The sequence below is a fragment of the Dreissena polymorpha genome, chromosome 15 (genome assembly GCF_020536995.1).
Source record: "Dreissena polymorpha isolate Duluth1 chromosome 15, UMN_Dpol_1.0, whole genome shotgun sequence".
In the NCBI taxonomy this organism is placed as follows: Eukaryota; Metazoa; Mollusca; class Bivalvia; order Myida; family Dreissenidae; genus Dreissena; species Dreissena polymorpha.
The window spans coordinates 21,232,657-21,248,972 of record NC_068369.1 but is presented as its reverse complement, the minus strand read 5'-3'; the positions used below and the strand labels follow the sequence as shown (position 1 = coordinate 21,248,972).

General features: G+C 37.1%; 2 protein-coding genes across 9 annotated transcripts in view; one reads left to right on the top strand and one right to left on the bottom strand.

Moving 5' to 3' along the window:
- LOC127859391 (TBC1 domain family member 5-like) overlaps nucleotides 1–8,883 on the top strand; it is a 76,055-nt gene extending 67,172 nt beyond the window's left edge. For all 4 annotated transcript variants that reach the window (XM_052396746.1, XM_052396749.1, XM_052396747.1 and 1 more), the window contains 3 exons: nucleotides 3,032–3,264; nucleotides 3,751–3,939; nucleotides 5,585–8,883. In XM_052396746.1, coding sequence (XP_052252706.1) covers nucleotides 3,032–3,264; nucleotides 3,751–3,939; nucleotides 5,585–6,115 — 953 coding nt within the window. In that variant the 3' untranslated portion in view covers nucleotides 6,116–8,883. The remainder of the gene's footprint in view (nucleotides 1–3,031; nucleotides 3,265–3,750; nucleotides 3,940–5,584) is intronic.
- LOC127859396 (membrane progestin receptor gamma-like) overlaps nucleotides 1–16,316 on the bottom strand; it is a 418,822-nt gene that overhangs the window by 353,925 nt on the left and 48,581 nt on the right. The gene's annotated exons all lie outside the window — the stretch shown is intronic.

Here is a 16,316-nt window from a genome sequence, read left to right as displayed (position 1 = left end):
TCTTGATGAAGTTATAAGTCATGATTGTATTTTAGTGTTATTTAATTTAAAGATAACTTAATAAATTTTAATCATGGCGATTAATTTTTTTTAGTTTCAATTTTTAGCTCAGGTGAGCTTTTGTGACCGGTCTTTGTCCGTCGTCTGTCTGTCCGTCTGTCCATCCACATTTGTTCTTAAACACTCTAGAGGCCACATTTATTGTCCGATCTTCATGAAACTTGGTCAGAAGCTTTGTCCCATAAAAATCTCGGTCGTATTCGAAACTGGGTCGTGCCGGGTCAAAAACTAGGTCACTAGGTCAAAAAAAAGAAAAAACTTGTAAACACTGTAGAAGTCACATTTCATGCCCAATCTTCATGTAACTTTGTCAAAATATTTGTCTTAATAATATGTTGGTTGAGTTCAAAAGTGGTTCTGGTCCGTTGAAAAACATGGCCGCAATTGGGCGGGGCAGTTTTCCTTATTTGGCTATAGAGAAACCTTGTAAACACTCTAGAAGTCACAATTTATGCCCAATCATCATGAAAATTGGTCAAAACATTGGTTTTATTGATTTCTGGGATGAGTTCAAAAATGGTCCAGATCGGTGAAAAAACATGGCCGCCAGTGGGCGGGGCATTTTTCTCTATATGTATATAGTGAAAACATGTGAACACTCTAGAAGTCACATTTTTGGCCCAAATTTCATGATATTTGGTCAGAACATTTGTTTCCTTGATATGAGAGTAGAGTTCGAAAATGGTTCTGGTCAGTTCAATAACATGGCTGCCAGAGGGGGGGGGGCAGTTTTCCTTACTTGGCTATAGAGAAACCTTGTAAACACTCTAGAAGTCACAATTTTTACCGAATTATCATGAAAGTTGGTCAAAACATTGGTTTTATTGTTATCTTGGACGAGTTCGAAAATGGTCCAGATCGGTGAAAAAACATGGCCGCCAGTGGGCAGGGCATTTTTCTCTATATGTATATAGTGAAAACATGTGAACACTCTAGAAGTCACATTTTTGGCCCAATTTTCATGAAATTTGGTCAGAACATTTAATTGTTTCCTTGATATGAGAGTTGAGTTCGAAAATGGTTCCGGTTAGATCAATAACATGGCTGCCAGGGGGGGGGGGGGAGTTTTCCTTATTTGGCTATAGAGAAACCTTGTAAACACTCTAGAAGTCACAATTTTTGCCCAATCATCAAGAAAGATGGTCAAAACATTGGTTTTATTGATATCTCGGATTAGTTTGAAAATGGTCCAGATCGGTGAAAAAACATGGCTTCCAGTGGGCGGGGCATTTTTCTCTATATGTATATATGAAAACATGTGAACATTCTAGAAGTCACATTTTTGGCCCAATTTTCATGAAATTTGGTCAGAACATTTGTTTCCTTGATATGAGAGTTGAGTTCGAAAATGGTTCCGGTCAGTTGAATAACATTGCTGCCGGGGGGGGGGGGGGGGGGGGGGGGGGGGGCAGTTTTCCTCATTTGGCTATAGAGAAGCCTTGTAAACACTCTAGAAGTCACAATTTTTGCCCAATCATCATGAAAGTTGGTCAAAACATTGGTTTTATTGATATCTCGGACGAGTTTGAAAATGGTCCAGATCGATGAAAAAACATGGCCGCCAGTGGGTGGGGCATTTTTCTATATATGTATATAGTGAAAACATGTTAACACTCTAGAAGTCACATTTTGGCCCAATTTTTCGTGAAATTTGGTCAGAAAATTTGTTTCTTTGATATGAGAGTTGAGTTTGAAAATGGTCCCGGTAAGTTGAATAACATGGCCGGCGGGGGGGGGGGGGGGGGGGGGGGAGCAGTTTTCTTATATTTATATAAAAGCTTGTGAACACTCTAGAAGTGACATTTTTTGCCCAATCATCACGAAACTTGGTGAAAAGATTGGTTTTATATATATCAAATAATTAATGCCATAATTATTGCCCTTAGATTGTCCAAATTTTCATTATATTATACAAAATCCTTGCAAACACTCTAGAGGTCACAATTTTGTTTCAGATTTTATTAATCTTGGTCATAATATTAATTTTTGTAAGCAAAGTTTGATGTTTGGTTAGGGGGGTCATCTCAAAATATAGGCCACCAGGTCAAATCTTACAAAAACAAAATCACTCCATATGCCAGAGTATTGGTTCAATAATGATGAAACTTGACCAGGATGTTTGTCTGGACAATATCTAGGTCAAGTTTGATGTTTGGTAAAGATTAAATGAACTGACTCCTCTCAGATGAGCGAGCTAGGGCCATCTTGGCCCTCTTGTTTAAAGAAAACATTGTTCTGTCATACACATTATAACGAAAATTATTGAAATGGAGATCTGCACCTTCGATTATGACTGATTGACATGCAGTATTGTGTCAATAGAAGGTACAATATATGTGTTTTATGACCAAAATGAATTTAAGTTATTTACTTATTACTTTGATTTTTTATATTTATTTCAGAATCACCATTGAATTTATACTGTTTAATGGAAAAATATTAACTTTTTTTCACTACTGTTCATAAATAAACCCATTAAAATCATTAAAATTTCTTTTATAAGTTGATATGTATTTGCCTTTTTCTGTCACAATTGGCCTGACAGAAGTATAATAGTTTATCCTAAATGTTACAAAGTTCCAATTTCCAGTCTGATTTCCTCTGTCGTATGGCACTTAATGAAGTCTTTTTATACACCCGTTTTTAAAAAACTGGACGTATTATAGTTTCACCTTGGCGGCGGGCGGGCGGCTTCCACAGCAGTGTCCGCTCTCTAATTCAAGTAGTTTTCATCCGATCTTCACCAAACTTGGTCAGAAGTTTTATCTAGACAATATCTAGGTCAAGTTCGAATATGGGTTATGCCGGGTCAAAAACTAGGTCACAGGGTCACTTAGTGCATTTCAAGCATTTAGCATGGTGTCTGCTCTCTAATTGAAGTAATTTTTATCCGATCTTCAACAAACTTGGTCAAAAGTCATATGACAGTTGATTGTTATAAAGTTTCAATTCGTCTCTCAACCACATCCAGTGAGCCCGACTCCCGGTGCGGTCCCTCAGCACAAGCGTGGGTCCTCAGCCAGTCTCTCGCAGGTGGAGGACTCTGTGTTCCGCTCGGTGCAGTCTCACTCCAGTCTGGGCAGGTTTGAGACCCAGAGCCTTCAGTCTCCCGCCACCACCCCTGACAACGTCTCCATTCCAGAGAGTCCGACACGATACGCCACCATGCCCAACAGGGGCAAGGCTAAAAAGCAGGTCAAACAGGTTAGGTTAACTCAAACAGGATCATTCTACCTCCACAAACGAAGTTTGAAGTGGTTTTGTTTGTCGGTCAGTTAAATGTCATCATAATTTGTTACAAGTTTGTGCATGAAATTGATTATAATAGTAATTTCACAGTTCTTAGGCAGTTGAATTGAAATGTAAGGTAGGTAATTACCATGAAGTTCAACACAATTCCTGAGATTATAATTCTTTAAATTCCCAAGATTTGGTGAAATTGAAATTTCCGCCTGTAAATCACAAGACAATGTCTTTATTACACCATTACAAATGTGCTACATGTATGAAGTAGTATGTACAATGATTTGCCAGTGAGATTTCAGAAATAATAGAAAAAAAAATTATTTGAAAACTCAGTCTTAACATAAATTTGTCATAACTATCTATTTGTTGTTCGCTAAAATTTCAGTCATAACTTAAATTTGTTGTAAGATCTTCGATTGAGTGAAGAGTGTAGTTTTTTTCCAGGCGGTCCCTCCCAGTAACACGGAGGTGGAGCTTGCGTCAGTGCGCGGTCTGCTGCACGAGAAGCAGTCAATGTGTACGTACTGTGCCAGCAAGCTGGACCACCATATAGAGAGACTGCAGGCAGAACTGCTGCATCAGGTCCTTAAGAACGAGGATGAGATAATGGTGGCCATCGCAGGCATAAAACAGGTGCGAAATTAAGGTTTTATGAATGTGCTTTAGTTTAAACCTATAAATTTTAGCGCGAAGAAAACCCGAGGTATTGTCATAGCCAGCCCGTCGTGTCGTTACCGCCGTCCGTGTCGTGCTAAAACCTTAACAATTTGTCAAGGTTTTGAACATTGGCTCTAAAATCAAAATGCTTCAACCTACAACTTTGAAACTTCATATTTAGCTGCACAAGGATGAGTTCTACATGACACACCCATTTTTGGGTCACTAGGTCAAAGGCCAAGGTCACTGTGACCTCTAAAAAAAATAAAAATTCTGACAAGCTTTCATTTATTCAAAACTGCACTCGCAGCCAAGCGTGGCACCCGTTATGCGGTGCTCTTGTTAGCTCTATTGCATTGAAAGCCTCAGGCTTTTAGAAACGCTCTCGAGCCCGTTTTCTGAGCCTATAACCAGTACTTGGTGTCTTTGGGGAACATCTAAAAAACGCTTCGTGAGTGGGGATCCAACCATGACCTCCAGATCGCTAGGCGGACACCTTATCCATTACGCCACGGCAAACTATATGAATACTATATGAAAGTTCTTTAGTGCCTCCGTGTATAAGTTGTCCCTTTACTAGTCAGATAGCGCTCTGATGCGTTTATAGTCACTTAGAAAATCAAATTAAATTTCAGAGTTTTCTTACTAGATTCAAGTATTAACCCTTTGAGTGCTGGAACCGAATTTAAAAGGCCTTTGCAAACAGTTTGGATCCAGATGAGACGCCACAGAACGTGGCGTCTCATCAGGATCCAAACTGTTTGCTATTCTGATAGTATTCTTTGAAAAAAAAAGAAAGAAAATGCTAATTTTAGAAATTCAGCAGAAGACATTTTAGCAGACGACAAATTTCCCAGCATGCAAAGGGTTTAAGGCTTCATTTGTAACCATGAGATGCTGATGCATAGCAGTAGGCACAGGCTATTCAGGGACGACACTCTTTGCCTAAACTGGGTTTTTATTTAGAAGTGACTTTGTGTAAACAAAAAATTCCATAAAATAATAAGGATAAACTGTCATCCCTGATTAGCCTGTTACAGGCTTATTAGTCCCCTATCGAAACCGTAGGTGATATGGTTTGCGCTCTGTGCGTCCGTCCGTCACACTTTTCTGGATCCTGCGATAACTTAAAAATTCTTCATATTTTTTCATGAAACTTGAAACATGGACAGATGGCAATATGGAGATTATGCACATCGTTTCATTTTGTTCCTACGTCAAGAAGTCTGGTTGTTATGGCAACAAATAGACTTGAAATATAAACAAATAGACTAGAAATATTGCTGAAAATAGTGGATCCTGCGATAACTTTAAAAGTTCTTCATATTTTATCATGAAACTTAAAGCATGGATAGATAGCAATATGGAGATTATGCACATCATTATTTTCATTTTGTTCCTGCGTCAAAAATTCTTGTTGCTATGGAACAAATAGACAAGAAATATTGCTGAAAATGGTGGAGTTTCACTGGTAGGGGACTTATATTGCTCGGCAATAGTCTTGTTTCAGATGACATTTTATGCACATTCATTGAGCTCATTTTTCTCAGAACAAGGCTCATGTCTGTTTTAACTAAGCCTAAATTGTGTTCTCTTTTCTCTAACTTGTTCATTGCTCTAGGTTCGAGACGTACTGAAGGGTACTCTTCGCTGGTCCCAAAACCTGGGGAACGCTGACGAGGATATCTCCATCAGCGACGATCACTACAAGATGGAGGTGGCCTCCTCATCCACCTCCCCCACGACCGACTCCTCCCCAGGTGCTCTGGACTCACCGGACCGCGGTTGCCAGGGAAACAAGGCCACGGAGAAGAGGCTGTTCTACGTGAGCAGCGAGGAAAACTCGGAGGCCATCGATTCCCCAAGTGAGGCTGGCGCTGTAGCAGTCGGAAGCGGTCCGATCAACTTCGGTCTGCCCGTGAATCGTATAGTTGAAATGGAAGACCTGAACGCGGCGAGGTATCGAGGAAAAGACAAGCGGCGGAACAGCCCGAGTAGGGGCAAGTCTGGACCAAACAACGTTGAGTCTGATTTTTCCAACTCATGGAGTCCGGAGAGTGGACACAGTGAAATGGACCAGAGTCCGGATTCTGAGATGGAGGAGAGTCCGAACCCACTCTATCGGATCAGACACAGTTCCTATAACTTGTGAGCCATATATAAGACACAGCTCCTATAACTTGTGAATCATCTTTGTTAGTGCTTTGATGACTTTATCCATACTTTATTGCAATGCAGTGATCATTTTACAAAATCATATGTGTTTGTGTAGAGTGTTCCACTATGTGTATCAGCAAAATCAGCAATAGTCAAAATGGTGCTCCATACATAAATCATTTCAAAATAGCATCTAGTAAATAACCCAAAACCAGACACCTTGAGTTGCCTCAAAGTTGTAAAAGAATTGATGTCTAAGAACCTGTATATGGGTAAAAAAAACTCACTCTTAACCCTTTACCACTTAGATATGTATTCAACCCTTTACCACTTAGATATGTATTCAATCCTTTACCACTTAGATATGTATTCAACCCTTTACCACTTAGATATGTATTCAACCCTTTACCACTTAGATACGTATTCAACCCTTTACCACTTAGATATGTATTCAACCCTTTACCACTTAGATACGTATTCAATCCTTTACCACTTAGATATGTATTCAACCCTTTACCACTTAGATATGTATTCAACCCTTTACCACTTAGATATGTATTCAACCCTTTACCACTTAGATATGTATTCAACCCTTTACCACTTAGATACTTATTCAACCCTTTACCACTTAGATATGTATTTAACCCTTTACCACTTAGATATGTATTTAATCATTTACCACATAGATACATATTTAACCATTTACCACTTAGATATGTATTTAACCCTTTACCACTTAGATACAAATTAAATCCTTTACCATTTAGATATTTTTAAGCTTGTGTTGTAAAATTTCATGGAAGACCTCTCTTAATAGATTCATGTTTTAAAGGCTTCATTTCCAACCCTTAGATACTGATAAGCAGACATGAGAGTTACTCGCAGGCTGTTCTAGTTTTATGCTGTTTGCACTTTGTTTCTGAGTGGGAAAGGGTTTATACTTGGGTACTTGATACTGAGCCCATATTCAACCAGTTATTCTTCTACTGAAGTCTAAGAATAACAAATATTCTTTGAATTGGAATATTCAAGATTTGCTTTCATTTTGAGTCAGGTTTGGCATTAAGTTCCTCCACCTCTGCATTTCTTCATGAAAACACTCTGTTAAGGACATTATCAGCAGTGAAAACTTGTATATTTTAAAACGCTTGACGTATTTTTCTTGGTTCTATTACTTATAATTTAGTCTAAGAATGGCTAGGTGAATATGAGCCCTGGAGTACTGAAAAAATGTTCCTAATATAGTAACATAACTAAATGCAAACACATTGTGTTCCAAAGACATACTTTCCTGACCATATATGTTTGTCTTGTTATTTTTCGTAGACATGTGGGGGGTTTTCAAACTGCTTATTATTGTAACATTCCAATGAGAATGCACTACACATGTTCATTGACGGAGTACGTTGATACTGTGACTTTGTCACTCAATAATGTCACATCTGTAGTGTATCTCGATCCATTCTAATAAATATGTTTATCGGTATGTATATAAAGCTTTACATCAGTGATACATTTTCCTTAACTTCTATTGAATGCATTTGCTTTTGTTACCTTTATTCTTTATTTTCATTTTCTACTGTTTTATCTGTGATACTTCTGTTAAAGAACCTGTTATTACAAGCTTTTACGTCATTTTCAAGTACTGAGTGTCGTAGTTTTGCTTTTTACAATCAACAAAGCTAAAAATGCACCTAATGCGTTCATAAATAAGTGTTCACACAAAATATAAGGCAACTTTCCAAAGTATTTTGTGTGTTCAATGTTGCAGCTCAAATTTATTTATGAAAAAGTCAATGGTGTGATCAAACTTTATTCCTAATGCATGCGTATTTGTTAATGTCTCATTAACTTCACTGCCAGTTATGATGATGTGCATTCCCGGATGTCATTTCCATTCATTTAGTATAACTTTATTGTATATAGAGAATATTATGTGAGTTTGGGATAAAGATTAAGTTTATCATGCACGGCTTAGAACCGATGTAGCTCAAGTTTCTGACAAACACATATTTTGTTCCATTAATAATTATAAAATATCACACTTTTTGAAGATTTTATTAAGGGAGGGTTAATTAAGTTTAGTTATTACTTTGTGTACTTTAATAAATTAATAGTGGACTTCTGCATTTGTTCTGTGACGAGTACCATGATTAAGATAAGTATAATGCAATAAACAATTTCTGCACTTAAAAAAAATGAAATTGAGCATTTTTCTTACCTATTGGGGACAAAGGCGGGGTCACCTCAGATCTTAAAGATTTTTTTAACATAAATACATGTTTATGTTCTTCTTTGTTTTAAAAATTAATCAACTACTTTTCAAGTAATGCTAACTAAGATTATGCTTAAAACTTGGTTCTATGAAATGTGATGGGATTATTTAGAAAAATTGCAGTTATAAGTAATTGTTTGTCCAAATTTAGTCTCCTTTTTATTCAAAGTGAAAGTCTTAAACGATATAGGTATTTTAATGCTTTTTAGCAATAAAAAAAATTATTTTTGAGCACGGGAATTTCAGCCTGAAAAGTCACTGAAATGGCCAAAACATTGAATGGCATTCACTGAACGGGGACCATTTCAATCATGACAGATTATGCATTTTGTAGTAATAGAAAATTTTCATTTTATATGAAAAATAAATTATATTTGTATAACTTATATTTACTCATATTGATAATGGTGTTCTTTAATTCATAAAATTACATGCTATTTGTATGTTAATAATACATAAACCAATGTATATACAAAGTGTATGTTCAATTTTGTTATTGTTTTCTTTTTTGTTGTTATTGTTATCCCCACCGTTTTCGGATAAAAAGTGGGGATATTGTGGTGATGTGCGTCTGTCCCTCCGTCCGTCCGTCCTGGCCACCTGCTCCTCCTACACTATAAGCACTAGAATCTTGAAACTTACATACATGGTAGCTATGAGCATATGTGTGACGGTGACAGTGACAGAATTTTGATCTGACCCCTGGGTCAAAAGTTAAGGGGGGCGGGGCGGGGACAGGTCAGAGATTTTCACTCATTTTTTATGTTATTTTACATTAACTTCTTCATTTCTGCACCGATTTACTTCAAATTGATACTGAGCCTCTCTTATGACAATACGGTCAATCTCAACTATGCATGGCCCCATGACCAACCCTGGGGTGCCCCGGCCACATAGGTTACGCCCACCCAAAATTGCCTTTTACTCTAATTCCTTCATTTGTACACCGATTCACTTCAAATTGATACTGAACCTCTCTTATGACAAAACAGCGGTCAATCGCAGCTATGCATGGCCCCATTACCAACCCTAGGGCACCCCGCCAACATAGGCCACGCCCACATAGGCCGAGCCCACCCAAAATTGCCTTTTACTATAATTTCTTCATTTCTACACCGATTCACTTCAAATTGATACTGAACCTCTCTTATGAAAATACAGTTAATCTCAACTATGCATGGCCCCATTACCAACCCTGGGGCGCCCCGCCCACATAGGCCACGCCCACCCAAAATTGCCTTTTACTATAATTTCTTCATTTCTACACCGATTCACCTCAAATTGATACTGAACCTCTTTAATGACAATACAGTCAATCTCAACTATGCATGGCGCCATTACCAACCCTGGGGCGCCCCGCCCACATAGGCCACGCCCACCCAAAATTTCCTTTTACTATAATTTCTTCATTTCTACACCGATTTACTTCAAATTGATACTGAACATCTCTCATGACAATACGGTCAATCTCAACTATGTATAGCCCCACAACCAACCCTGGGGCGACCCGCCCATAATGGCCACACCCACCCATAATTGTCTTTTACTAAAATTTCTTAATTTCTACACCGATTCACTTCTTATTGATAATGAACTTCTCTTATGACAATAAGGTGAATCTCAACTATGCATGGCCCCATTACCAACCCAGGGGCGCCCCTGGGTCAAACATGCGGAGTGGGGATACGCGTCGGCCTCTGCCGCGCCATTTCTAGTTTTCTTTGTTGTTACTTTCATATGTTTGTGATTTTGAACTGGCATATGTATGTGTTTGCAGTATAGATTTTGACATGAATATTTGAATAACATGACCAAAGACCCATGTTACATGACATGATACCTGCATTGTTCCAGACCAATCTGTCCAGAAGCTATCCTTTCTGTAATACATTGACGTAGATGCACAGGCTGGTCTGGAGCTACGCTGGCTGCATATGGCATAAGAACCATTTTCACAGGATGTGGCTAAATTGTTTGAATCGGATAATATATATATATATCTTCATAACAATTCATATACCTCCCAAGGACTGTCTTCTGAGAACGCATGTGATATTTCTGTGACTTTGTGTTGAGATTGATTGATGGATTCATGTCATAAGAATAATGGTATATTGAGAACCAACTCTTATTTATTTTTTCATTGATTAACTCTTTACCACTTGCATACGTATTTTGACGTTTTTGTAGTCCCTTAGAAAGTTACATTTAATTTAAGACCTTTCTTACTAGATTCAAGTTTTAAAGGCTTCATTTCAAACCCATAGATACTGATGAGCATCATAAAACCTGAACAGGCAGTTCTGGTATTATGCTTTTTGCACAAAGTCATTTTCATTTTGCTTCGGAGCAGGAAAGGGTTAAGAACCAACTTGTTTTCATTGATTAAAATGTGCAGTCAAAGGAGAAGACTTGTTAAATGTAGTGATGCTGCTTTCTTTATAAGATTCATTATATCATCTGTATCATAAATAATATTTTTATTGTACCAAAGTCTCGCTATTTTGCATGTTAACATGATGAACATTACTATATTGACATATGGTTAACATTGAATAGTAGTTGCCATTGTTTTTAAAAGAGGATGTGTTTTTTTTGGTGCAGAGGGTGTTATTATTTGGTCCATTATCCTCAATTGTTCAAGTAATATAGTTGATGCAACTTGTATTTTTAGCTCGACTATTATATATGAAATATATATAGTGGAGCTATACTACTCACCCCGGTGTCGGCGTTGCTGTTCCGTGTCCGTTTGCATCCAAATGTTAAAGTTTGCATACTACCCCAAATATTTTCAATGTCCCTTGACATATTGCTTTCATATTTTGCATACTTGTTAACCATCATGACCCCAACCTATAAACAAGAGCAGACAACTGTATTAAGCATTTTGACATAATAATGGCCCCTTTTATACTTAGAATATGCATATTATTGATAAATCTATGATAAAGTTTGCGTACTACCCCAAATATTTCCTGTGTCCCTTGACATATTGCTTTCATATTTTGCATACTTGTTTACCAATATGACCCCAACCTATAAACAAGAGCAGACAACTGTATCAAGCATTTTGACAGAATGATGGCCCCTTTTATACTTAGAATGTGCATATTATTGATAAATCTATGTTAAAGTTTGACAAAACAACAATTACCTTACATACCACAATGCACTCCACTCAAACAATCCCCCACGCCCCCTCACCCCCAGACCCCCCACCCCCCCCCCCAAAAAAAAAAAAAAAAAAAAAACAACAGTTCTTGTTATGACCCCGGATTGAATGATCATGTATTGTATGTGTGTGTCTGATTGTCTGTCCCAAAACTTTAACCTTGGTCATAACTTGTGCAATATTGAAGATAGCAACTTGATATTTGGCATGCATGTGTATCTCATGGAGCTTCACAATTTAAGGGGTGAAAGGTCAAGGTCATCCTTCAAGGTCAAAGGTCAAATATATGGCTTCAGAGCGGCGCAGTAGGGGGCATTGTTTTTCACAATATTTCTCTATAAAGCATCGGAAAGCATAAAATAAAAAAGGATATTTTAAATATCTGGTAAGAGCAAAGATAAGATGCTTCATCAAATTATTTTTGGTAACACTTATGAAAATTTAAATATATGAAAATATATTAAGAATATTAATAGTTTACCTGTTCATGTGTTTTCATTTGTTTGTGTACCAATTTTTTACTGCTGAGATTCAGTGTTCAGAAATGACTGGGGTATCCTATGGTTTACTTGAATGATATTTAGGTAACCATGTTAAATCTTTCAGTGCTGGAACCGAATTTTGAAGGCCTTTGCAAACAGTTTGGATCCAGATGAGACGCTACAGAACATGGCGTCTCATCAGGATCCAAACTGTTTGTCATTCTGATAGTATTCTTTAAAAAAAAATGAAGAAAATGCTAATTTTAGAAATTTAGCAGACAACATTTTAGCAGACGACAAATGCAAAGGGTTATGTTCTTGAGACTGCTTTCAGAGATTAAAAAAATTACATGATTATAAAAAACTACAATAAATAAGTTGTTGCCATAACATTATAAAAATACTCTATAAGTTATTTTCTATATACATGTATTTGAACCTTGTTGAATGACAAAATATTATAGCTATTTTAATTATGTTGTTAATTTTATTAAAGCATCTTTCTTTGTGTTGTAAGTGCAATATTATAATTAAATAAAAACACTATAATTGTATTTTGTGTTTGTATTTCTTGACTGCATTAATGGATGATATAAAATTCTAACACAGCACGCGACTTGTATTCTATAGACAAAGAAGGAAATCAAGTGTGTGTTATTCTGCAATAACTTATGGGCGGAGCTTAATGTTTCGAAAATAGTTCCGAATTAATAAAGAAAATATTGCAGTAAAATGCACATGCTAAAACTCGCTCTAAAAAAATGTAATAAATGTAGCATGTATATAAATGTAATGAAACAACAAATTGTATATTTGGTGATAATTGGCATAACCACTTATACAAAGAATGTTATTTGTTGGGAAACGTAATTCAGAAAACATTTATAGCATGTCAGCTTTTCAGTAGCATATATAAACGTGACGTTATTAAGTTTCTACGATTGTTGTTTTCAATGAAAGTGACGATATTTGCAAAATATTTATGAATGAAAATTACATCATATGTTTGTTCAATTCAATGACGTCACTAAATAGTGAACTTAGTACTAAGAAGGGCGGAGTATTGAAAAATATAGTTCACGTCCTAAAGCTTGAACCAAATCAATCAGAATCGTGTTAGAATCGAAATGATATTTTTCTATGATGGTTTGTTGTCAAATAACCCACAGTAAGTTGTATAGATGCGTGTTATCAAATCACTCGTGCTTCCCACTTGTGATTTAATTCCTACGCATCTATACTCCTTACTGTGGGTTATTCGACAACAAACCATGATAGAAAAATATTATTTCTTAAATAATGCTTAAACTGAGAGTAACTTTTGTAGCAGTTCCATGCAATAATGAAAATGTCAGAGGTTGTAGTCAAAATGTGATGATCAACCTAATTCCCCCGAAATCTCTGGGGTTATAGCCCTTGATTCATCTTTTCCTTTAGTTTAAAACTTTTTATTTTAGCTCAATTGCGTGGAAAGTCCTTTTTTAATTATTCAAGGGGCATTTTCCCTTATATGGCTGTAGTAAAACCTTGTTACCTCTCTTGAAGTCACATTAATGGTCAAATCTTTATGAAACTTGGTCATTTTCTCTAATGATAGCTTGGCTGAGTTTAGAAATTGTTATTCTTCGTGGAAAAATTGCGGCCAGGGAAGTGGCATTTATATTGCTAAAGTAAAACCTAGTAAACACTCTAGAAGTCACATTTATAGCCCAATCTTCATGAAACTTGGTCAGTACATTTGTTTTAATGATCAGGGCTGAGTTCACAAATGGTCCCAGTCTGTTGAAAAACATGGCCCCCAGGGGGCTGGGCATTTTTCTTTATATGGCTATAGTAAAACCTTGTTAACTCTGTAGTTGATATTTTGGTCAAGTTTGAAATTGGTTTCAGAAACATCTGAAAAGTTGCTGAGACCAGTTCAGTCCTCTGAAGTCTCAGGTGAGTGACTGTGGACTTCTTGTTCTCTTGTTCATTAAAATTGGTTGCAACATTTGTCCCAATTACATCCCAGCTGCCTTTGAAACTGGGTCATTTGGGATAAAAAACTAATGATATCACAAGTCTGAAATTAGTTTTTGGCCAATGAAAAATACAGTTGCTAGGGTCGAATTGTTTTTCTAACATGGCTGTACTGAAACCTTGTCAACACTCGATAAGTCTGTTGAAAAATATTGCCACCAAGGGGCAGACCAGTTTTGCTTGTATGTGAAACTTTTTAAACGCCGTTATTGACCTTCTTTGTCTATTGGCATGAAAAAAAACCAGAACCTTTTGTTCCCTTTATAAAATTGTTGAAAACAAAATGGCTGCCAACTTGGGTGTATAAAAAATATAATAAGTGAATCCTTTTGAATATTCTTCAGTTACTTGTTTTGCCAAGTCAGCATTTAACTTATCAGAATGATTTTTTATCCCCCGCCATAGGCGGAGGGATATTGTTTTGGCGTTGTCCGTCTGTCTTTCCCTCCGTCCGGCACTTTTGTGTCTGGAGCCATATCTTGTAAGTGCTTTGGCGGATTTCAATGAAACTTGGTATGAGCATATATATGGATAAGAGGATGATGCACGCCTAATGGCATTGTACATCATCTGTTAATAACAGAGTTATGGCCCTTTGTATCTTGGAAAAATGCTTTTTTGTGTCCGGAGCCATATCTTGGAAGTGTTTTGGCGGATTTCATTGAAACTTGGTATGAGTATATATATGGATAAGAGGATGATGTACGCCAAATGGCATTGTACACCATTGGATAATAAAGGAGTTATGGCCCTTTGTATCTTGAAAAAATGCTTTTTTGAGTGTCAAATATAACACTTTTGTGTCCAGAAGCATATTAACGGGGGATATCAATTCACCGAATTTGCTTATTTCTTATTAAAATTTAATTAGCCAAGTTCAAAAATGTTCTGGTTAAAGCCACAAACATCATGAAAGCACCTCAAAACTGTAAAGTTGTTTGGGTCTCTGGAAAACAACATAGGGCCTTTGGCAATCTTGTTTAGAAAATAACGTTTCTTTTCACCTAGAGGAAACACATGTGACTTACTAACAACTCTGCTTGTGAAATGGGACGCTGTTGTTTAACCCTTTACCACTTAGATACGAATTTTGACGCATTTGTAGTCCATAAGAAAGTTAATTTTAATAAAGGTCTTTCTTACAAGATTCAAGTTTTAAAGGTTTCATTTCCAACCCTTAGATACTGATTAGCAGCAAACAGCTTAAAATCTGAACAGATTGTGAGTTACTCGTAGGCTATTCTGGTTTTATGCTGTTTGCACATTTTCACATTGCTTTATATGAGTGGGAAAGGGTTAACTGGTTGGTAAGCTGGTACAGTCATGGAATTATACACAATGTACAGTGGCTTGTTTTTCCTTAAACAACAATAATATTTTGAGCGTATCGAGTCATTATATGAAATTCAAATAATCACCCTGATTCATGATTGCGTCATAGACGATTCCATCTTTTTTATTTTATTTTTTTTTGAAAATTCATTTGATTGATATGTAAGTTCATAAAATGTTTTCCTTTTGTAACGCAATTCAATGTAACAGACAGGCATGTTGCATGCCAATATATGTATTAAGGAGGTGTGATTGTTTCATTGACAGTTCATACTAGGACAACATTTTTCATCTGATTATTTGGACCAGCTCTTCTGAACCAGTGGGCATGTACATGCTGTTGTGGGTTACATTGGTCCAGCTCCTCTAAACCAGTGGGCTTGTACATGCTGTTGTGAGTTACATTGGACCAGCTCCTCTGAACCAGTGGCCATGTACATGCTGTTGTGAGTTACATTGGACCAGCTCCTCTGAACCAGTGGCCATGTACATGCTGTTTTGGGTTACATTGGACCAGCTCCTCTTAACCAGTGGCCATGTACATGCTGTTGTGAGTTACATTGGACCAGCTCCTCTTAACCAGTGGCCATGTACATACTGTTTTGGGTTACATTGGACCAGCTCCTCTTAACCAGTGGCCATGTACATGCTGTTGTGGGTTACATTAGACCAGCTCCTCTGAACCAGTGGCCATGTACATGCTGTTTTGGGTTACATTGGACCAGCTCCTCTGAACCAGTGGGCATGTACATGCTGTTTTGGGTTACATTGGACCAGCTCCTCTGATCCAGTGGGCATGTACATGCTGTTTTGGGTTACATTGGACCAGCTCCTCTGAACCAGTGGGCATGTACATGCTGTTGTGGATTACATTGGACCAGCTCCTCTGAACAAGTGGCCGTGTACATGCTGT